The following is a 24347-nucleotide window of genomic DNA, read 5'->3' as shown; positions in this document are numbered from 1 at the left end:
GACATTCAAACCCACCAGCCTGTCTGGGAACCCTATATAAGCCCGAGTCGGTGGCACTCAACAACAACAACATAGTTTATCAGCAGAAGACAGGTGTAAGACAGCTTTGTGCAATGCACTTTTTTTTTTCTTAAATGTTTTATTGTGAATTATGTGATAGTTTACATGGGAGAATATTAGTTTTACATTCATTCTATCATATATCCTCTCATTGCCATGGTTACCATCCCCTTCCTTGCATTCTTCTCCCGTACCCCCCAGGTCTTCAGCACACAGTCGCTCTCCCTCTCTGGATCTAAAGTCTCCAGCTGCTCCATCGCTCCACGTCATCATCTCTGGCTCCATTTCAGGCATCACTGCTTCTCTGGGTAGGGTCCCGCTCTCTGCTCTTCTCCCTTGATGGTCCTAGGGACCTCTGCTCCTAGACTGAAAAATTAATCACTCCCCTCCTTGCTGTAAAACATCTACCTTTACATTTCCAACCTTCACAATCAGTCCTGATAACAATTATTCACTATTGTATCACAAGAGACCCATCTGCATTTCATTGCATCAGCCCCGGCTAGTCAGATTGAATACTACTCACTGGAGATCCTACCTTCCTCCAGGCCCTCTGGATCTAGGTTCCCTCGTAAAAGCTTGTAACCCAGTCACTTCTTGCCTTTGTAGCCCCTCGCCCCCCATTTTGGGTAGCCAATGTCCAAGTTGCCCATCCCTGTCTACTCTGTGTGTGGAGGGGGTGGGAATGATTCTTGCTGTAAGGACTTGTTCCCTCTTTTGAGCTACTGCTTCCATAGGTGTAGGTCAAGTTCATCAAATTGTATGAAAATACTTTTTTTTTTTTCCCTCTTCTTTTTACTTTTGGTTGAGCTCTGATCATCCAGTCATTGAAGCCAAGACAAGTGGGTATTATCTGCAAGTGTGGATGTTCTTATGCATATGCCCTCTCTTCTTATCAGCTGGACACTTCACTCTCCACTCTAGTCCTCTGTGGCTATGTCACTGACTCTGGGCCCAAGAGTCCCCAGGTCTTTGTGCAATACACCTTTGCAAGTGCTATAATAAGAGCAAGTATGAAGCATGGGGTAGCCGGGAGGGGGCTACAGGTACAAGAGAGAATGGTCACAGAAGCTAACGGAGGAAGTGGCACCCTGTTCATGATGTGAATGTGGACAAATTCACTGTGCGGATGGCGGGAGTTTGGTATGGAGGAAGTAGTGGTGGGGTGGATAATTGAGCATTCCAAGAAACAACAGGAGCAAAAGTGCTGAGCTGTGAATTGGCATGAGTTTTTGAAATCTGTAAGACGTTTGCGATCTCTGGGGCAGAACCATGATGGGATGAGGTTGGGAAAGTGATGTTTATATGGCAGGACTTCTACACCTTCTGGAAGCCTTTTAGGAGTTTTAAGCATGATCAAAGATGTGTATGTTTAAGTGTAAGGCCACTTAAGGCAGCAGAGTAGAGAATGGATTAGGGGAGGGTGGGGTAACTACTTAGGAGATGGTTGCAATAGGTGTCTGAACTAGGGATACAGTAGATCAGAGTCCTGAAGCGACATCTTCATTTTCACCAAATGGGGCGGTGGGGAGCTACTCATTGTGAGAAGTATTAAGTGACATTTTGCAAGTTTGGATAAACAGTCTCACTCTCAATGAGAGTGAAAATTTTCAACTGAAAATGAGAGGACTGTGTAAGGTTGCAGTTCAAATTTACCAGTTGCTTTTTGGAAACCCTATATAGGGTTGCTATGAGTTGGAATTGACTCGACAGCACTTAACAACATACTTAGCAAAATTTGTGTTGGCTAAACTGGATTTTCAATTGAGACACTTCCCTGGGATAGTTGCCCAAGCAAGGAAGGTAACATGAAGACATTTACCTTCCTAGACATGTTTCTAGACATTCTGCAAATTCTAGGTTGGCTCTGGAGGTGGTCCCAGCCTAACCCAGGCTCTTGTGGTAAACCTTGTGGGGACTTCCAGAGGAAGCACCAAAGGACCTGTCCTCGAGGTCCCAGTGCTAACACATTATGGACACCTAATATTTATTGTTGTAAAACCTCACGGGGTCACGTAAGAGGACATTGTAATTAGGATGATAACTAAACTTCAGTGGCATAAAGGAAAATAAAAATTGAGAGGTGGGTGGGATTCATTCTAAAGGAGAGTGCATTTGATTGTGGCTCCTAAATCTGGACATATTATCAGGAGGGATCAGTCCATAGAGAAGGACATCATGCTAGGTAAAGTGGAAGGTTAGCAAAAAAGAGGAAGACCCTCAATGAGATGAATTGGCACAGTGGCAGCAACAGTGGGCTCAAGCATAGCAGCATTTATGAGGCTGGTACAAAACCAGGAGGTGTTTCCTTCTGTTGTGCTAAGACTCAGAGCTGACTCGGACGGAACTGAGCAACAACAACAACACATCTGATCACACAGAGATTACTTGGAGTTCTCAAATAATACAGATTTCTAGACTCCACTACTAGGGAATTTGAGATCAGGTCTGGAATTTTGTATTTTCAAAGTTCTTCAGACAAATTTGGAAACTCCTGGACGTGTCCCCTTCTGTGTTGGTTAGCACGCTGTCTGGTACATACATGTGCCTAATAAATGCCTCTGAGTAGCTTCCAAGGTCCATCCCACCTCTCTTGCGGAAGCTGGAATATTTCTGGAAGCATCCTAAAGGCAGGAGTTAAGAACCGGGTCACAGAAACTAGTAACTGGAATAGTTTGGCATCTTGGCAGTTGTTTTACATAAATGCCAGGTGAGTGTCTGGGAGATAATAGGAAGTTGGCTTCAGCTTTCTCCCCTTTCTCCTCAGCAGCTTTGAAACTGAACTCTGCTTCTCTTTTGAGAAAGGTGAGCTGGTTTTTGCAAAGCAGAGAGCTAGGATTTACCACTATTGCTTGAGAAAGCAAGCAAGGTGTGAAAACCCAATAGCTAAGCCCAGTGAATGCTACCCAGCCAGCTCAGAAGACCGAGGCCTCCGCCTCCGCGAGGCTGAGGAGCCCAGGCTCAGAACTGGAGACTCCAGGCTCTGATCAGCTGGCTTTGTCCTAGTGCATGCTGACACAGTGTCACCTAGCGATGGTAAGCACAACCAGAGAACCCCCAGGGAAATCCCTACCGTTAAATGTGGGCCTAAATGTAAGGAAGCTTTTTAAAAAGAAGATATTAATTTATTTTGTTTTTATTGTTGAAAATATATATAGTAAAACATACACCAATTCAATAATTTTTACTGATACAATTCAGTGACATTGATGTCACTCTTTTCACCTTCTTTTTTCTAGTTGATCCTTTCCCGTTAGCAAACACACTTACTTTTTCCTGTCTTGCTTTTGTCAATTTGAACCCATATAGGCAGTTTTTTAAATAAGCGCAATGCTAAGGCAGACTTTAAAAAAAAAACAAAAAACTAATGAAGACAAACTACTGTTTGGTTTTAGAGTCCTGGTGTGACACTGAGGGTTAATGCACTGAATTGCAAGGTTGGTTTGAACCACAAGGTCAGTGGTTCAAGCTTATCAGCTGCTCCTTGGAAACCCTATACAGGGTCACTGTGAGTTGGAACCTACTCGATGGCACTTAACAACAATTGTTTCATGTTCAAAAGATTTCAGGGGATATGCTTGGTTTAAAGTTTAAAGATTATCTCAGGGCAGTCCATTCCAGGGGTTCATCTAACCTCAGTGGATCTAGAAAATCTGACTTCCTTAGGGGACTCTTAATAACCTAAACCTGGACATGTGGTCTCCTGTCCCTTCCTTTGGTCCCATCTCTGCTGCTTCCATACTAAGGTCCTCCATAGTCCAGGTCCCTTGACACCTTCTTTCAAAATCTGATTTCACTCGACTCTAGGCTCTGATGTTGGGGGTGGGGGGTGGGGGGAAAGCCTTCCTGTTATTGTGAATGTCTTTTTCCTTCTTACTACATTGAGCCATTCATATTTGTAGATTTTGGGGGGCTTTAAAAGTATTTTAATTTAATTATGCACAGCACAACATACTCCAACCATTTTTACAGGTACAATTCTGTGACCTTGATGGCATTCTTCAACTTGTGGAACCATTCTGACCCCCCTTTTTCTTTTTAAGTTTTTATTGTGAGCTGAGTGATAGTTTACATGGGAGAACATCAGTTTTTCACCATCGTTTCATTGCAATGATTACAACCTCTTTCGTGCATCATCATTCAACAGTATTTGCTTCCATTCCCTGTTTTGTTTTGTTTGTTTGTTTTTGGTGGAGGAGGGAAGGAGATGTACACAGAAACACTCAGGAATATATAATAATTTAAACAACCAAAGGGTACATTTGCAAGCTTTCCTGGCCCACCAGCACCCAGTCCTTCTCTTCCATGAGTCCAGAGTCCTCAGCTGCTCCCTCTCTCCATGTTATCATCTCTGTCTCCATCTCTGGTGTCACTGCTTCTCTGGATAGGGTCCCCTACTCTGTGCATTTTTCTCTTGCAGGTCCTAGGGTCCTAGTTACTGTAAGATTAACTACTCCTCCATTTTTGTTACAAAACTTCTACCTTTACAGTTGTGACAGTCACAATTAGTCATGATAACAATTTCCCACTGTTAAATCATAAGAATCTCTTTTCACCAGACCTATATAGGCAAGATGAAAACTATTCAGCGGGCACTCCACCTTCCTCTGCACACATAAACTAAACTCCCTTTTGAAAACATGTAAGCTAGTCACTTCATGCCTTTATCATCCCCTCATTTTAGGTAGCCAATGTCAAAGTTGCCCATCCCTATCTACCCTGCATACAGAGGTGATAGGATTGATACTTGATGTGAAGATTCCTTCCCTCTCTGTTGGTATTTTGAGGTACTACATCCATAAGTATAAAATTGTAGCAATTTACACTCATTTCCTATAACAAAACTTGGGTTTTTTGTTTTGTTTTGTTTTTTTAATCTTCCTCTAGTTGAGTTCTGATTATCAGGCCATCGAGGCTAGGTTAAATGGGTACTATCTGCAAGTTTGGGCGTTCTTGTGCATCTCCTCTCACTTCATATCAGCTGGATTCTTCACTCTCAGCTTTAGTCCTCCATGGCTGTGTCCTTGTCCATGGGCTCATGTGTCCCCAGGTCTCACCATCTCCAGGTCAACAGGAGTCTATGGAGCGTAGTTGAATTCAGCCCTTTCCTTCATTGCTACCTTTCCCCCTCTTCCACTCACCATTAGCCCAACATGGTTGCCAGCCAGCTTACATACCTGCTCATGTGTTCACTTTGAGTTTCAGTCTTGGAGGGAGGAGGGTTTGTCCTGAAGGGACTTGATTGCTTGCCTTGATGGCTCCCTGGCAAACAACTTGCTTCTTCTTGTAGTAGCCAATCATACTGCCATTTTTGTTTTGGATTTTCCGTGCTGATCTTTCTTTGAAGATGTATCTTGCATTGCTTTAGCTGTTTCTGACTGGTCTGCTTGTACTTTCTAGTGGGAATGTCCCACTTCAGAAGGTTCTGGATGGGGCTCAGAATTCCACCTAAGGTCCTATACACTGCAAAGACTCTGAAGGAAGCCTATTTCACTGGGCAAGTTCTAGAACCCCTTTTAGGTATTCCAATCAGTTATAGGCTGAAGACAGGCTTACAAGCTTTCTGTGATTATATTTCCCAACATTCCGTTCTATCCCACTCATGTGTCTTTAACTTTTTTAGTTTTTCCGATTATCTTTAATTTCAGAAATTATATTAGACATTTGTTTTCAAAATCCATTCTTTACAGAGAAGATAAGAAATTTCTGAAGTCAATCTTTGGGGTTTGGGGGCTTTCTTGCTGACTAAGCAACATTTTTAGTTGAGAGAAGTGTTTCTTTGTTTTGCTCATATTCTTTGAGGAAGAGAAAGTGGATGTTGACTGTCCAGATGTAGGTGTTCTGAAAATCAATGCAGGGCTCTTGCTTTTGGCTGCAGACATAGCTCAGAGTCTTTCTTTCTGGTGTCTTCAGAATGGGTTTAGTTGAAGGGTGCTAGGAGTGCTCTTCAACGATGATAGAAAGCGTCTACTTTTACCTTGATGTCTAACTGTTCTAGTGCATGTTTTACAATTAATCAACAATTCACTTTTGGAGTCTTTGTACTTTTTCACAACTTTCATTTCTTTAAAACTGCATGTATAACCCTTTGCTTCTCGATTAAGAAGTTTCTGCACTTTGGGTGTCATTTTCGGCTTTGGTTTGAGGCGTACTCGAGAGTTATCAAGTACCAGCAACTGGAAACAGTATGGACATGTGTCTTCAAAAGTGTTCTTAGCATAGGAGCTAGCGGGCTTGGCTCGGGCAGCTGGTATGTAGTTTTAGACCCGCAGCCTCAAGGTAGTGCTTCTGCTGCATGTAGCCGGTGAGACAAGCAGATGCCGGAACTCAAGTGTCTATTCTACAATAATAGGCAAGGGAAACCAATATTCATAAGTCAGTCAAGCATCTTAACACATTATTTCCCCTCTTCTGACTATGCCTTGATCCCTGTATCACTGAGCCCTGTTGTTCCAAGGTTGTGCATACATCACTATTTACCTCTGTCCCATTTAGTCCATGCAAACTTGCTTCAGTGTTCCCCTATCTACCTTGTTCTTCCACCCCTCCCCCTTCTTGTGTACTGCCCTCCCCAACACCCAAACTATGATGTGTTTACCTACTACCCTGTGCTCTATCGTCCCCTCCCTCTACCTCCCAAATCCCCCACCCTACCCTCACCAGTAACCAACAAAGAATTTTTTTTTCCCCCTTTTTAGTATGGTTATCTTTTCTTAAGTTTTTACAATAATGGTCTTATGCAGTATTTCTCCTTTTGTGACTGATTAATTTCACTCAGCATAACGTCCTCAAGGTTCATCCATGTTATGTGGTGGCTTGCAGCTTCCTTATTGTTCTTCAAGGTAGCATAGTATTCCATTGTCTCACCCTCCTTTTCTGAGTTGTTCTTCCCCCATTAATATGAACTCACTGCCCTCTAAGCTTTCTTTGAAGTAGGTGTTGTCACTTCCACGGGACCCCGTATAGATAGTTATTAAAAGAAACTAATACTCAAGGCAGATGTTTTTAACTTACTACTTAAGCTAAACAATTATATTTGGTTTTAAGAAAACGTCAGGGGGTTATTTTTGGTTTAAGTTTTAAAGATTATCTCAGGACAGTAGTTTTGGGGGTTCATCTGGCCTCTCTAGCTCCAGAAATCCTATTCTCCATTTCCCCTCTTTTCACCAGGGTTCTTCTGTAGAACTCAGTAATTTCTGTGTATAGATACATGGATTGAGACATAGGCTGAGTTGGTAAGGAGAAAGAGTGGGATGAATAACCACAAATATGTAAGAATTTGGAAGAGGGTATTTGTTCATGAGTATTTACCATCCCTTCAAACACAACTATGATAAAATGATGAAAACTTCCTAGATATTATCAAACTTATTGTTAACTTAAGGCAATGAGTTGCTGGACTGAGGGCTCAGGACCCCCATTTTGTTTATCCATTCATTTTTTGATGGGCATTAGTCATTTCTACTTTTTGGCTATTATGAATAGTGCTGTAATGAACACTGGTATTCAAGTTTCTTTTTGAATCTGTTTTCCAAGTACATACCTAGGAATGGAATTGTTGGGTTATATGATATTTCTCTATAACAGCTATACACTTTCTCATTCTAAACACAGTGGACAAGTGTTCCAATTTTCCCCATATTCTCGCCAAGATTTGCTATTTTCTGTTTTGGTTTTGCTTTTTTATCTTAGCCAACGTGTTATTGTTAAATACTGTCTAGTCTGTTGTGACTCAAAGTATAGGGTTTTCTAGGAGCAGCTGGTGGGTTTGGACAACCAACCTTGTGGTTAGCAGTCTAGTGCTTATACTACAGTGCCACACCAAGACTCCTTATCCATCCTGTTGTTGTTGTTGTTAAATGCCATCAAGTTGGTTCTGACTCATAGAGACCATGTATAGGGCTTCCAAGAAGTGACTGGTGGGTTTGAACCATGCACTTTGGTGTTCAAACTGACCTTGTGGTCTGGTGCATTACCCTGCAGCGCCACACCAGGACATCATCCCAGTGAGAGTGAAATGGTATTTTATAGTGGTTTTGATTTGCATCTTTCTGTTGGCTAATGGTGTTGGGCACTTGCTCATGTGCTTGGCGGCCATCTGGTGAAATGTCTATTCTTGTCCTTTGCCTGTTTTATGATTAGGTTATTTGTCTTTTCATTGCTAAGTTGTCGTTTTATGTGAGGGGACTTCAAAAAATTCTTGGAAAAATTCCATGATACTTTAGCTACATTTTCCACAAACTTTTTGAAGCTGCTTTAAAATATATTTAGGTTATTTAATTCTTATTGGAGATAATGGCTTCAAAAGATATTCTCCAAGTCAGCAGTCTGTCTTTTCACTTTTTTGCTAGAACTTTTGATGAACAAAAGTTTTTTTCATTTTTATGAGGTTCCATTTATTTATTTTGTCTTTTGCTCTTTGTGCCTTTATTATATTAAATCCATTGTTAAAAGCTAGACCCAACAGCATTTCCTTTCAAGAATTTTATGGATTTAGTTTGTACATTAGGTTCTTAATCCTTTGAAAAAAAATTTTTGTGTATGGTGCAAAGTATAGATCTTGTTTCATTTTCTGCATATGAAAATTCAATTTTCCCAACATCATTTGAAGAGAATCTTAGTTCCATATTGAATGGACTTTGCATATTTGTCAAAGACCAATTAACCATAGATATGTGGGTTTATTTTTGGACTCTCAATTCAATTCCATTGGTCTATGTGTCTATTATGCCAGTACCAGGTTGTTGTTGTTAAGTCAGGTTGCTGCTGTAGAGTCAGTTCTGATTCATAGTGACTCTGGTGGGTTTGAACTGCCAACCTCGTGGTTACAGTCCTGTGCTTATCCTATAGCACCACACCAGGACTCCTCTATCTAATAGCTGTATAATATATTTTAAAACAGATTTTTTTTAGTTTTAAAATAATGGCATTGATAGTTTCTGGATTCTAAAAGCAATACATGTTCATATAAAATGGCTGGAAAGTAAAGGAGCTTCACAGTTGAGGGAAAGACCCCTGGTGGCACAGCAGTTCAGGCTCGGCTCCTAACTGCTAACTGCTAACTGCTAACCATCAGGTTGGCAGTTTGAACTCACCAAGTCACTCCATGGGAGAAAGACCTGGTGATCTGCTTCCATTGTTGCCAAAGACTAGAAAGCCATGAAATCCAGTATTAAAGAGTTTTGTTAAATCATGGAAATCTACCTGCAGGGGAGACATGTCATAGGAAATGGTGTCTCCTTGTGCTCACAGTCTAAGGGTTTTTTTTTGTTGTTGTTGTTTTTAATTGGCCAGAGTTAAGTGATTTATTAGTGGTAAAAACAGTAGTTGCTGAGGCTGCTTGTGTACAATCAAACACAAGGATTTTGTTTCTTGATTTGGAGGTTTAGGGTCATGGTTTCATGGAACATCTCAATTAATTGTTGTTATTGTTAGGTGCCATTGAGTCGGTAGTGACTATGCACAACAGAATGAAACACTGCCTGGTGCTGGGCCAACCTCACAATTGTTGCCACACTTGAGCCCATTGATGCTGCCACCTTGCCAATCCATCTCACTGGGGTCTTTCTCTTTTTCTCTGACCCTCCACCTTACCAAACATGACTGGTACCTCCTGACAATATGTCCGAAGTATGAGAGATGAAGTCTGGCCATTCTGGCCTCCAAGGAGCACTCTGGCTGTATTTCTTTCAATACATAGCTGTTCATTCTTTTGGCAGTCCATGGTACTTTCAATATTCTCCTCCAACACCATAACTCAAATGCATCAATTCTTCTATGGTCTTCTTTATTCAACTTCTTAAAACTAAACAATAGTTTAGCTTTACTAATAAAGAGTGTCTGCCTTGACATTATGCTTTTTTGTTTCGTTTTTAAAGCTTTTATTGTGAATTGAGTGATAGTTTACATGGGAGAACATTGGTTTTGCACTCATCCTATTGTATTTGTTTCATTGCAATGATTACAATCCCTTCCATGTATCACCATTTAACAGTATTTACTTCTGTTCCCTCTGCTTTTTTTGTTTTTTAATGTACACAAAAACACTCAGATATATATAATCATTTAAACAACCAAAGGGCACATTCTGCAAGTCTGCCTCCTGGTCACCAGCACACAGCCTTTCTCTTTCCATGAGTCTAGAGTCCTCAGCTGCTCTATCTCTCCATGCCATCACCTCTGCCTCCACCTCTGTGTTGCTGCTTCTGTGGTTAGGGTCCCATGTTCTGCTCATGCTCTTCTCTCTTCGTGGTCCTAAGGTCCTCTGTTCCTGGAATGTAAGATTAACTACCCCCCTTTTTTTGTTATATAACTTCCACCTTTACAGTTGTGGCAATTGCAATTAATCATGACAACAATTACTATTGAACCAAAAGAATCCTACTCCCATCTTGTTTCACCAGACCAGTCTAGACAAGATGAAAACTATTCAGTGGGGTCTCTACCTTCCCCCACACACTCTGAAACTAAACTCCCTCTTGAAAACTTTTAAGCCAGTCATTTTGTGCCTTTATAGCACCCCCCCCCCCCCATTTTAGGTAGCCAATGTCTAATTTGCCTGTCCCTGTCAACCCTGTATACCAAGGGGGCAATCTTGATCCTTGAGGTGAAGAATCCTTCTCTGTCAGTTGGTATTTTGAGCTACTACATCCATAATTATATCTAATGGGTTTTTATAGTGAGAAGCTAAACTGCAGCAATGGTTCCACTGGATTTCAAAAAAGAACGGGCTTTCCTGTTTGTGCAGTTCTGTTGTTCTGTGTTCTGTTTCTTTGTTGTTCTTTTCTCATGCGGCATGCTCATCTGGTGTCTAACATGGTGTCTAAAATTTCAAGATGGATTTCATTGTGGAGGCGTCTGAGATGCTGGATGTAACTGTCCATACATTCATCCTTCTGTCAGGATCCCAGTGCAAGAACCTGGTCTTCCCTAGGTGTGCCAAGTTGGGGGGCCATCCAGAGATGTTCTGCACCTGTGCCAAACACTGGTTAAGGCTGCCTGAGTAGAAGGAGGAAGTTAATAGATAGCAGATAAGGATGAATAGAAAGGGTTTACAAGCCCAGCTGGGTTCAAGATGCAGGAGGAGATCATTTTCATATTCTGCTCCTATTCTCCCCAGCTGTTCTTGGTATTTGGAGATTTTATGCCTTCAGTAATTTTTCCACCAGTAATTTCCCTCCTAATCCCTTGCCTTAACATTGTAAAGATTACAGCCAAGAAAATCCACGGGGATGGTCTTCTATTCTGTCATGCAGGATCTCTATGAGTCAGAATCCACTTGATGGCACCCCACAACAACACAGTTGAGTACAGGTTGTTTAGATGCCTCCTAGAGCTATGATTGAATACAAAAGAGGGTCCTGGTTAGTGTCCTGTTGGCTTTGTTCCCTGCATTCTTCCCTCTGGACCCTACATAGGGCCTTATCCAGACACTGTCAGTGTCCATGTCCTAGACAGAACTGGAATCAGCACCTATACTTTGTCTACTGTGGAGAGAAATTATTTTTACATGTGCTGTTGGTATGTGCCATTGAGTCGGTTCCTTGCATAGGGTTTCCTAGGTGTGGCTGGTGAGTGATTATACTATGGTGCCACACCAGGACTCCCACTTTAAAATTTTTTAACATGCTGTTGTTAAGTGCTGCTGAGTGGGTTCTGACCCATAACTACCCTGTATAGGGTTTTCGAGGAACAGCTTATGTGCTTGAACCATCATCCATGTGATTCAAACCAACCTTGCAATCCAGCACATTAACCCACAGCACTACACAAGGACTCTTTTTTTTTTTTTTTTTAACATAGGAGATAATAAATTTGAATAGAGAGTTCAGGAAATTCCTCTTAAATTGGCTTAGAGATCAGTTAGGGGACCTCAGAACAATGTCGTGGACCTGTCCGCCCCCCGACCCTTTTTTAAATTGTGATTTGAGTGAAAGTTTAGAGTATATTCATTTTCCACACAACAATTCATGCCCACTTTGATTCGTGATGTTGATTGCAATCCCCACAGCATAATGACACTCTTTCTGCTTTCTCTCTGTGCTTACTCTTTACATTTGCACTGCTTTCTTCTCCCTTTCTGACTTCTGAGCTTTATTCCTTGGTCAATGCTGCCCTTTTGATCTGCTATGACTGATTATTCTGAGGAGTGCAGACTTCCCCGATGTTTTATCCTTCACCGTATTGACCTGTTGATTGGCTGAAAGTTGAGCCATAGGGGTAAGTTCAATTTCCATCCTAAAAGGTAACTAAGGACCATTATGTCAAGGACTCCCCTGGTGGCGTGAATGGAGATATACTGGTAGAACCTCTCCCTCAACCCCCAGACTATGAAACTCTCCGTCTTAAGGGAAATTTTAGTTTTGTCACATTGTGAGGCTGGGAGATAACATCCTTTTCTTGCCTCTTGGGGATGCTGTAGTAGAATGTAGTGTTATGTGTCTCTTGCGAAGTTTCTGAAGGCAACAAGCAATCAGCAAATTCATAAATCTCTGAGGATGGTGTGCAGAGATGTAGAAGCCATGGGCTCTTGGAGTGGCCTGGTCAAGCCTGGGGCAGCTGGAGCACTGAGCTGCCCCAGAGCATCTGCTGTGAGTTGCCTCTTTCTTTAGCCTAGGTTACTGTACAAATATTATGATTTTATGTGTGTGTCATGATGGGACAAAGCATGAGAAAGACTGTCCTAGGGCAATGACTCCCAGTTTGTTTTCCCAAGAGGACCAATGTCATATTTAAGACACGCTTTCAGAGGCATGTGATTGAATCTTAATGACAGATGGGACTGTGGGAGTCACAATTTACCCAGCGCCCATTCCATGCACATTTCCTACAGACCCTCATCCAGCTTGCCTTGGTGCTTCCCTAATGGAAGCTTGGTGGAGGTGGTGGTGGAGTTGGTTCTGACTTATAGTGACCCTGCATAAGGTTTCCGAGGCTGTAAATCTTTACAGGAGCAGAAAGCCTCACCTTTCTCCCACAGAACAGCTGGTAGTTTGGAACTGCTGACCTTGAGGTTAGCAGCTTGATTCATATCTACTATACTGCCAGAATTTACCACCCCACAAAGATCCCATTCTATTTTATGACAGTGCTAAGATTTAGAAAATCTCTCTTCTGAGCTGGAGGCTTTGGCTTGGTTCTGTCTTTTGGGGCCATGTTGAATAAGTTTATACAGTACCATGAGGGACAGTCAGGCCTGTGACACTGTTCCTCCTCCCCAGGTGTGCAGGGAGTTTCCCCAGGGAGTTTCGTTTGTTTATTAGTAGTCTTTATTTTTTTATTGAATCTTTGGGATTTTCAATGTATAAGATCATATAGTCTGCAAATAGAGAGAATTTTACTTCTTCTTTGCCAATTTGTTGCTTCTAAGTGTTGTTGAGTTGGCTCTAGCTCATAGTGACTCTGTATAGGGTTTCTGAGGAGCGGCTGGTGAGTTTGAACTGATTCAAACTGACCTTGCAGTCTAATGCATTACTTTTCCTTTCTTGCCTTATAACTCTGGCTAAGACTTCCAACACAATATTGAACAGGAGTGGTGATAAAGGACATCCTTGTCTAGTTCCTATTCACAGAGGTAATGCTTTCTTTCATTTTCTCTCCATTGAGAATGATGTTGGCTGTTGGTTTTGTATGTTGTTATTAAGTGCCATCAAGTTGGTTTTGACCTGTAGTGACCCTGTATAGAGTTTCCAAGAGCAACTGTGAGCTTCAACCATCAACCTTGTGGTTCAAACCGACTTTACAGTCCAGTGCATTAACCCACAGCGCCATACTAGGATGTATGTTGGTATGTTTGTTATGTTGAGGAATTTCCCTTCAATTCCTACTGTGTTGAGCGTTTTTTTGTTTTTAATAAAGAATGGTTGTTGGATTTTGTCAAAGTCTTTTTTGTATCAATTGGTATGATCATGTAGTTCTTTTCCTTTTATAAATTTATGTGGTAGATTACGTTGATTGTTTTTCTAATATTGAACCATTCTGGCATCCCTGATATGAACCCCACTTGATCATGCTGTATTATTTGTTTGATATGCTGTTGAATTCTATTGGCTGGGGTTTTGTTGAGAATTTTTGCATCTGTGTTCATGAGGGATGTTGTTTTTGTTGTTGAGTGCAATTGAGTCGGTTCCAACCCCTAGTGACCCATGAGGGATACTGGTCTCTAATTTTCTTTTTTAGTGATGTCCTTGCCTGGTTTAAGCATGAGGCTTATATTTGCTTCATAAAATGTATTAGGAAGTTTTCCATCCTTTTCTATATTTTGGAATATTTTCAGTAAAATTGGTGTCAGCTTTTCTTTGAATGCTTGGTAAAATTCACCAGCACAGACATCTGGAACCGGACTTTTTTTTGTTGTTGGGTAGGCTTTACTTTTTTTTTTTTTTTCCTTTTCTTTTTTTCTTTTATTGTGTGATAGTTTACATGGGGGAACATTAGCTTTACACTCATTCTATCATACATCGTTTCATTGCCATAGTTACCATCCCGTCCATGCATCATCACCCAACCAAAGGTTATACCCCGCAGGCCCCCCCTCTCTCCCAACAGTCCTCATCGCACAGCTCCCTTCCCTCCCTGGATCTCAAGTCCTCAGCCACGCCATCTCTTCATGTCATCCTCTCTGTCTCCATCTCAGGCCTCGCTGCTTCTCTGGGTGGGGTCCCGATCTCTGTTCTTCTCCAGTGATGGTCCCAGGGGCCTTCGCTCCTAGACTGAAAGGTTAATCACATCCCTTCTTGCTATAAAATATCCACTTTTACCTTTACAGTCCTCACAATCCATCCTCATAACAATTATTCATCCCTGCATCACAAGAGACCCATCCGCATTTCTTTTCATCAGCCCTTCCTAGACAGGTTGAATATTACTCACTTGAGACTCCACCCTCCTCCCCGCCCTGTCGATCCAGGTTCCCTCTTGAAAGCTTGTAAGCCAGTCACTTCTTACCTTTGTATCCCTCCCCCCACTTTGGGTATAGGCTTTACTTTTTAAAAAACTATTTTACATCTACAGAAAAATTGAGCGGAGAGTAGTTTCCATATATCCACATGCCACTCTGAGTTTTCTCTATTAGTAATGTAGAAACACCTCAGCTCAGACTCATTTTGACCCTATGTGTTTCAGAGAAGAACTGAGTACCATAAGAATTTCAATGGCTGATTTTTCAGAATTAGTACTCTAGGCCTTTCCTCCAAGGCATGCCTTTTTAGATTTGAACCACCAACCTTTCTGTTAGCAGCTACTCACACAACACAAGGACTAGGTTAATGAATCAATATTGATACACTATTATTAACTAATATCAACAACAACAATACCTTATGCATGTGAAAGCTGGACAGTGAATAAAGAAGACCATAGAAGAATTGATGCTTTTGAGTTATGGTGTTAGAGGAGAATATTGAAAATGCCATGGGCTGCCAAAAGAACCAATAGATCTGTTTTGGAAGAAGTGCAGCCAGAGTGCTCCTTGGAGGCCAAGATGGCCAAACTTCATCTCTCATACTTCGGACATATTGTCAGGAGGGACCAGTCGCTGGAGAAGGATATCATGTTTGGTAAGGTAGAGGGCCAGAGAAAAAGAAGAAGACCCCCAACGAGATGGATTGGCCAAGTGGCAGCATCGATGGACTCAAGCGTGGCAACAGACAGTAGTGAGGTTGGCCCAGGATCGGGCAGTGTTTCATTCTGCTGCGCATAAGGTCGCTATGAGTTGGTACTAACTCGATGGCACCTAACAACAACAACAACAACATACCTTATTTGGAGTCCTGGTGTAGCACTATAGGATAAGTACTTGATCTTAAAGTTGGCTTTAACTGCAAGGTTGGCAGTTCAGACTCACCAGCTGCTCATCAACAACCTTACACAGGTAGGGCTGTGACTTGACTGCCTGTAGCAACAACAATACTTTATTTGGAACTAGGATAAGCACTAGACTGCTAGCCACAAAGTCAGGGATTCAAACCTACCAGCTGCTCCTCAGAAACCCTATAGAGAGTCACGAAGAGTTGGAACCAACTCAATGACACTTAACAACAACAATACATTATTTAGTTGTGAGATGGCTCTGTACGATAAGCACTGGTCTGGGAAAAACAAGGCTGGTGGTTTAAACTCACCAGCCACTCCATGGGTAAAAAAATTAGACTTTTTGTTCCCTCAGAGATTTACAGCCTTGGAAACCCTTTATAGGGTCTCTATGGATCAAACCGACTCTACAATACTTAACAACAACACTATACTTTATTGAAAATTAACACTGCTGGAAAATTCATTTGGTTTTCATTCATTCATGCATTCATTCAGTATTTCTTTGAGATTTTCTTAGCTATTCGTTGATTTGGGGTCAAAAGAACTGACTTCAGGGGTATCTTCATTACACTGAAATAAAATAAATTTCTTGTGACTTGGGGTGAAGCCATGCCAAGCTTTCTCCCAATTCTCTTGCGCTTGATCCAGGTTGAGAGTAAACCTTTGATTCAAGCCCAGAAGCCACCTTCTAAGGCCAAGAACCTCAGAATGACCCGATTCTTGCATAAGGTAGGAAAGGATACTTAATGCCTTCTGTCTAGGAGAGAATTGGGGGGTGGGGAGGGAAGAAGGCAAGACGTGTGACCAGGGCAGCTTTTAGCAGGCAATTTTGGTCAACTCAACATAATAAGCTTCATCCACATTATAGAGAATTTTAAATGTGACTATTAATTGACAATCATGCTACCTCTCCCCTTCACCAAAACAAATACCTAAAGACTTTGATCTAAATGGGTAGTTGAAGACAATGCAGCGGAATGAGAGTTTCTGTTACAACATGGAAGGCTTATATGTGACAGGAAGGCCTTCCTCATGTTAGCATGGTAAGACATTGAAATGATGGTATAATGACTAACATTTGTGGAATACTCTAAGTCATTTGCCTCACAAAAGCCCTTTGAGGTGGTCCCAGCTTTGTCTTTATGGTTTTGTTGTTGTTGCTAAGCGCTGTTGAATCCATTCCGACCCATAGTGACCCTGTATAGGGTTTCCAAGGAGCAGCTGGTGAGCTTGAACCACCAACCTTGCAGTTCAAATGACTTTGCAGTACAGTGCATGAACCCACAGTACCACACCGGGGTAACTGAGGTGTAAAGAGAGAGGCTAGGTGACTTGTGTAAGGTCCACAGTTAGTAAGTGGATTCTCATCCAGAGCCCAACTACTGCTTTAGAATCTGAATTTTTCTCCAAGAACTTTTAGAATAGGTTCATGTCTGGATTTGAGTCAGTCTTATCTTTGTTGTGGAGAAGGGGCTAGAAGAAATGACCCCCTGAAGATATCTTCTGGCCTGAGGTTTCTGTAATGTATCCAATTTCTCCTTCTATAGAACACAAACACCAACATTACTTCACTGCCTTTTGTGGACATCAAGGGAAAGAAGAACATGGTGGTAAACTTCCCACACATCAACAGTAAAGTTCTGCTGAAATCATCCCTTCATCATCAGGTGAGTATGGGGCTGTGAAAAGTCCTCATTCCAGTCTAGAACCACTTTGAGAGAGGCAGTCCAGGTTAATGGGGAAAGCACAGCATCAGCTAAAGAGCTGGATTCTAGTCCTCTTGTTATTCTTCACATTGAGTGAAAACTTGAGCAAATAAGTCATTGGCCTCGTAGCCTTGATTTCTTTTTCTGCAAAATGGGCTCTTTATTGGGTTGTCTTGATTCATTGAGAAAGGGAGAGATGAAGTGTTTAAAACATAAATAGTGGACACATACACAGTGTTTGTTCTCCTTCCATGTTCCCTACCTTTTGGTATGAGGACCAAATGAGATATTAAGTGGGGAACCAAAAAAACCAAAAGAAATATTTACATACATGAGTTCAAGTTTCTGTGTCCTTGGCAAGTCACTTTATGGAGGTGGGCATTGGCCTTCTCAAGAACAGAAAGAAAGAGTAAGAAAGAAACCATGACTGCCTCTGTCTACAATAAGATGGCATTGGGTTGCCAACTCAATATTGTAATTGACATGTGTCTCCCAGAGAGGAGTGGGGCCATCAGTTACATACTTCCTATGGGAGAAAGATTAAGAAAATCCATTGCCTCGTAATTACTGTTTTCTCCCGAGAAAGGAAAAGGGAAAGAACTTGGCTAAATGTGGGTGCTTGTGGTCATAAAAATGGTTTATGACCCTGGAAGCTTATTATAGTCTTTTATTATAAACCTCTTTCCCTGGACAGGAGACCCAAACTCACAGTCAGGTATCAGCCTCTGAGCTCAAGACTTCAGAATTGCCTTTCCACTGTAGCATTAAAACCCAAGATCCCAAGCCCATGGAGAAACCAGCAAGGAAACAAAAGTTGCCTCTGACACCAGCAGGTATGGCTTTGGAGCAGTAATTGAGTTGATGGCAATGGGTATGGATGGTTGGGGTTCACAGACTTATAGTTTATTAAATTTCAGTTCTCAGAACATTTCTAACTGTAGCTTTGCCTTTGGTTGTCTCTCCCCTTCTTAAACTATCTTAGTAACTGCCCATGAGGAGATTCATTCAGTTCTGAGCAAATTCTGCTTTGTTCAGAGCTGATATCTGCCTCCCAGCGTAGTGGTTACGAATCGGGCTGTGAACCTTAAGGTCAGCAGTTCGAAACTACCAGCCGCTCCGCGGGAGAAAGATGAGGCTTTCTACTCCCGTAAAGATTTACACCCTCGGAAACCCTGTACAGGGTCGCTATGGGTCGGAACCGACTCGACGGCACTTAACAACAACAACAAATTATCTTTAGAGGAGTTCTGGTGTGGCGCTTTAGAAGCGCTGGGCTGCTAACCACAAAGTTGGCGGTTCAAACCCACCAGCTGCTCCTTGGAAACCCTATACAGGGTCACTATGAGTCAAAACCAACTTGACAGCACTTAACAACAACTATCTTTAGAAGGAGCTCTGGTGACACAGTAGTCAAGCACTCAGCTGCTAACTGAAGGGGTGGCTCTGTGGAAGAAAGTTCTGGTGATCTGCTTCTGTAAGGATTACAACCACTACCAATTGCTTTAAATGGGATCACATTAGAAGGTTGTGAGTAGAATGGGAGAAAATGTGGAACGAAACTTAAAATGACACAAAATATCAGGCTTATTGGCCAGACAGAGACTGAAAGAACCCCGAGACTATGGGCCTTGGGCACTCTTCTTGTGTGGACCTGAACTCATCTTCCTTGCTCAATTTTCAGCCAAGCAGTAGACAACAATAGTGAGATATGCATGCCATAGAATGGTTAACCATTACAAGGGCAGTGTTTATCTAAGAACAAAATGCAGAAGGATTGGGAAAAAAGGAGAAATGGAGGGAGGAAGTAGGATGAAGGGGGTGTTACATTGAGGAAATTGCAATAATTGACGTAAAACAAAGTCTAGGATTTGCTGAACGGAAAATTGATGATCTGCTCTGTACACCTTAATCAATTTACAATAAGTAGTTTTAAAAAATGACAGCCTTATGGGGTGGTTCTACTCTGTTGCATTGGGTTGCAAAGAGTTGGAATCAACACAATGGCACCTTACAACAACAACATTATCTTTAGACCCTTGATCTAAGAGCACATTGTACCCAACGTATACACACCTGCTGTTCACATATTTGAAGACAGATATCATGCTTCCCAGAAATCTTTTTTATCTCCTGGCAGTCCCTTCTTCAACTCTTTAGCAGTTTGTCAAATCACATGGTCCAGTCCACCTTCAATCCTGGTTCCTTTCCTCTGAACATTCTACACAGCATTGTCTTGGTTACCTAGGACTGCCATAACAAAAGATATCACCAGTGGGTGACTTTAAAAAACAGAAATGTATTTTCTCACAGTTTTGGAAGCTAAGGTCCAAATCAAGGACTTGACCAATGCAATTCCTTCTGTGGGTCTCGCTCCTAGCTTCTGGTGACTGTTGCCAATCCTCTGCATTCCTTTGCAGCTAGTTGGTGCATCTGTCTCTGTTGTCACATAGTGTCCCTTTGTGTGTCTGTGACTATTCTCTTTTTATAACACATCACTCAGAAGGTTATATGACCCCATTAGCTCAACAAAAGATACACCTATTTCCTAATAAGATCACTGCAATATAACTTTTGGGGGACACAGTTCAATCCGTAGTAAATATAAATTTCTTTATGTCTATGAAAGTGTCAGTCTCACCCTATGTCTTCCAGACCAAAAGGACCAGACTCTTGATTTGATTGGGTCAGTATAGAATGTTGTTGTTCAGCTCATAGCGACCCGAATAGGGTTTCTGAGGAGCAGCTAGTGGGTTTGAACTGCTGACTTTGTGATTTGAAGTCCAGTGTTGATCCTACAGTGCCACACCATCTACTTAATACTGTGTGTGTTAAGTATGGAATAGAGAAGTACCGACCCACATTCCTTCTTGATCATCTCCGATAGTCACTGGCTCAACTGCAGACCTACTGAGCCTTTAAAGTCAGCCTGATCTCTGAAGTCATCAGAGTTTGCAAACTCTCTCAGGATAAACTCCTGAGATAAACCCCACCTTACCTACACACTATTGTTGACACTGAGTTTACTTTTGACTATTTTTTAATCCATGCTACTATAACTGGAACTCTGAGGAGGACTCAATATTTTAACTTCCCTTTTGTGTTTTCTTCCTAATTTGTTGAAATCAAATACAAGACTTTAAAATTATCCTTTTTAAATTTTCTTCCCATGAGCTTCAAAATGCCTGGTCCTTGTTGAATCACCTGGTTGAGAAAGAGGCTGACTGACTCAAGAACTAGAAGGGATGCCATCATCTGCACCCCGGGAAAATCCCTGTGCTACCTTCAGTTAACTGACATCTGCAATGTTTTTTACACAGAGGCTCTAAGGTCTTTTAAGAACAAGTTGTCTCCATATGAGCACAGTGAAATCCTGGGCTACACAGAACTATGGTTCCTGGGGCTCGAAGCTGAAAAGCTCAAAATGACTCCAGAGAAATTCAGCAAGACGTGTTTTGATGATGAACATGGCTCCTATAAGAAGGTGATGGGAAAGTGGTCCATGGTAACCGCAGGGGCCTTGTGACTTGGGGTCAAGAGATAGTTGAGGAAGGAAAGAGGTGGAGGGGTATTTTATAGCATTTGATGCTGATATAAGTGGGGCTAGGAGTCCTGAGGGATTCTAGTAGGTGCTAAACTAAAGAAAGACTGTTTAAAAACAGTAAAACATTCACTTACTGTGCAAAAGATTCTGCTAACAGAACACGAATTTTCTCTGAGAGTATTTGGGGGTAACAGGTTTGCATGTTGGGTGAATTCCTACAGACTCTCCTCCCACACATCATTGGAAAAAGTTGGACTGCTAAATCAGGTGTAGTTTCCCCAGGGCTTCCTTTGCTTTATTTTATTTTTTTGTCTCCTGCAAACAAGCTCATGGATGGTACCATCTCTATTTTAGAATAGATATTTTCCCACACATTAAACAAGTTTTTTTCACTGTAGTCCCTTGACTACTTTCAGTTTCCTAAACATTGACCCCAGTGACTCCTCCTCTTCTCTTTCTGACTGCACATCAGGGGTTCCCTAGGATCATACTTCTTCCAAGCCTGAAGGAGAAATCTGAACAATGATTGTTCCTAGGTGCCATGGAGTTGATTCCAACTCACAATGACCCCATGTACAATAGAACAAACCACTGCCTGGTCCTGTGCCGTCCTCACAATTGTTGCCATATTTGAGCCCATGGTTGTAGCCACTGTGTTGATCCGTCTCATTAAGGGTTTTCCTCCTTTTCATTGACCCATTACATAGTCCAGAGTCCCCGTGTGGCGCTGTGGGTTAATGCTCTGGACTGCAAAGTTGGTTTGGACTGCACGATCAGTGGTACAAATTCACCAGCTGTTCCTCAGAAACCCTATACAGGGTTGTTATGGGTCAGAACCAACTTGACAGCACTTAACAAGAACAACATTACATAGTCCTGGTGTAGCATTGTAGGATAAGCACTGGATCACAAGGTCAGTTTGAACCATAAAGTCAGCAGTTCAAACCCACCAGCTGCTCCTTGGAAACCCTATGCAGGGTCGATTTGATTTGGAACCGACTCAATGGCACTTAACAACCACTAGTATGGAGCATGATGTCCTTCTTCAGGGAGTGGTCTCGTGGCTCTTTTACTTCAGGAACACTTGTGATGACCTCCTGATTATATATAATGCTTCGTCTACTGGGCTTGTGGGCTGTCCACAGTTTCCTCCTCTGGACATTTCCTTATAACTTCATTGGCTTCTTACATGGTAGAATAGGTCTTTAATGGCTTCATAGAAGAGGAGGATTCTCTTAACACTTAGGACTGTGTTTCTCAACTTTCACTGAACACAGAAATCTCCTGGGGATCTTGATAACATGCCAGATCTTACCCAGTGGCTCTAGGGTGCGTTTCAAGATGCTGTATTTCTAACAAGTTCCTAGGTGATGCACAGTTTGAGAAGCAGGCATTTAGAGTTTTTTGGTGCACGGTCTCCAGTGACAGTCCTAGTTCTCCACCATTTTTAGGTCAAAGATCCATCTGGGAGTCTGATAAGATCTATAGGTCCTTGTTCCAGAAAAGACATCCTGAACATACACACAATTTCAGGAAGTTAACAGGTCCTTGGTTAAGTATCCTCAACAAAATTTTACCTCCAATTCAGCCAGACATCCTCAGTTCCCCAGCCCCACCTCACCTGTGCCTAGACTCCCAGGGAAATTCCCTAAAGCACTACCTTTAACCTAATTCCTGGGACTCAATACCCCCAGTCTCAAATGTCCTTGATAGCAGTGTCTTTGGTGGAGGCTGGTGGATAATATGTACTATCTGAAGCCTGGAGTCTCGATCCTTATTAGATTCCAATGCACATATGATAAACAGTGCGCATACCCTAAAACTTAAATAAACAACACAGCTGCAGTCTGTCAGCAGATATTATTAACTCAGTACCTATTTATTGAGTTATGATGTTGGAGGAGACTGCTAATAGAACAAGTAGATCTGTGTTGAAGGAAGTACAGCCAGAGTGCTCCATGGAAGCCAGGATGGCCACACTTCGTCTTTCATACTTTGGTGGATATATTGTTAGGAGGGACCAGTCTCTGCAGAAGGATATCATGTTTGGTAAAGTAGAGGGTTGGAGAAAAAGAGAAGACCACCAATGATATGGATTGGCACAATGGCAGCATCAGTGGGCTCAAATGTAGCAATAATTCTGAGGTTGGCCCAGGACCGGGCAGTGTTTCATTCTGTTGTGCAAAGGACCACTATCAGTGGGTACCGACTCAATGACACCTAGCAACAACAACAGATTTATTGAGTACCTACCATGTGCTTTGGCATCTGCTGGACTCTGGAAATACACAGGCAACTATCAAAAATGAGTAAGCCCTTGCCCTCAAGTACCACAATCAATGCCAAAGTTGAGCAAATGATTATGATATACTCAAGCTTGTGGTATGTAGAAGGTATATACAAATCCTGGAGAAAAACACGTGCACTTTCAAAACAGGTGTGCTGGAACCTGTTCCTCATCTTTTCTCCATTCTGTTGATTTTCACTAGTTGATGAATATATACAGACTCCCACCATACAACCACAAACACATCCTGAGGACTTGTACACAAATACTTATCCTCACCTCTCCCAAACTGATGAGTGTCACTCTAGGGATTAGAGATTTATAGAGCTGGCAGACCTTTTGCTGTTGTTATTAGGTGCCAACTCATAGCAACCCCACGCACAACAGAATTAAATGTTACCAGTCCTGTGCTATCTTCACTGTTGCTGCCACTGTGTCAATCCATCCCATTGGGGCACTTCCTCTTTTTCGCTTATTCTTTATTTTATCAAGGATGATGTCTTTCTGGAGGGAATGCTCCCTCCTGATAACACATCCAAAATATGTGAGATGAAATCACACCATCCTCATGTCTAAGAAACATTCTGGGTGCACTTCTTCCAAGACAGATTTGTTTGTTCTTTTGGCAGTCCATGGTACTTTCAATATTCCTTGCCCACACTATACTTCAAATGCACCGATTCTTCTTTGGTCTTCCTTTTTCATTGTCCAGTTTTCCCATGCATATGAGGCGATTGGAAATATCGTGGCTTTATGAGGTGATTGGAAATATTATGGCTTGAGTCAGGTGAACCTGACATTTAATACTAAAGTCTTTTGTGGTATATTTTCCCAGGGCAAAATGTCTTCTGATTTCTTGACTGCTGCTTTCATGAGTATTGAATGTGGACCCAAGTTAAATGAAATAACTTATAACTTCAATCTTTTCTCCATTTATCAT

At 41.9% G+C, this 24347-nt stretch overlaps 1 protein-coding gene and 1 pseudogene across 1 annotated transcript in view; one reads left to right on the top strand and one right to left on the bottom strand.

The window, feature by feature from the left end:
• DYRK4 (dual-specificity tyrosine-(Y)-phosphorylation regulated kinase 4) overlaps nucleotides 1–24347 on the top strand; it is a 73304-nt gene that overhangs the window by 16542 nt on the left and 32415 nt on the right. Inside the window, exons 3-6 of the mRNA XM_006862767.1 lie at nucleotides 16522–16602; nucleotides 17421–17540; nucleotides 18274–18412; nucleotides 20897–21060. Of these exons, the coding sequence (XP_006862829.1) occupies nucleotides 16522–16602; nucleotides 17421–17540; nucleotides 18274–18412; nucleotides 20897–21060 (504 nt within the window). The remainder of the gene's footprint in view (nucleotides 1–16521; nucleotides 16603–17420; nucleotides 17541–18273; nucleotides 18413–20896; nucleotides 21061–24347) is intronic.
• On the bottom strand, nucleotides 5806–6357 carry LOC102840201 (annotated as a pseudogene).

This window comes from Chrysochloris asiatica, unplaced genomic scaffold, assembly GCF_000296735.1.
Source record: "Chrysochloris asiatica unplaced genomic scaffold, ChrAsi1.0 scaffold00050, whole genome shotgun sequence".
NCBI classification, from domain to species: domain Eukaryota; kingdom Metazoa; phylum Chordata; class Mammalia; order Afrosoricida; family Chrysochloridae; genus Chrysochloris; species Chrysochloris asiatica.
This window is presented reverse-complemented; position numbering and strand designations above follow the sequence as displayed.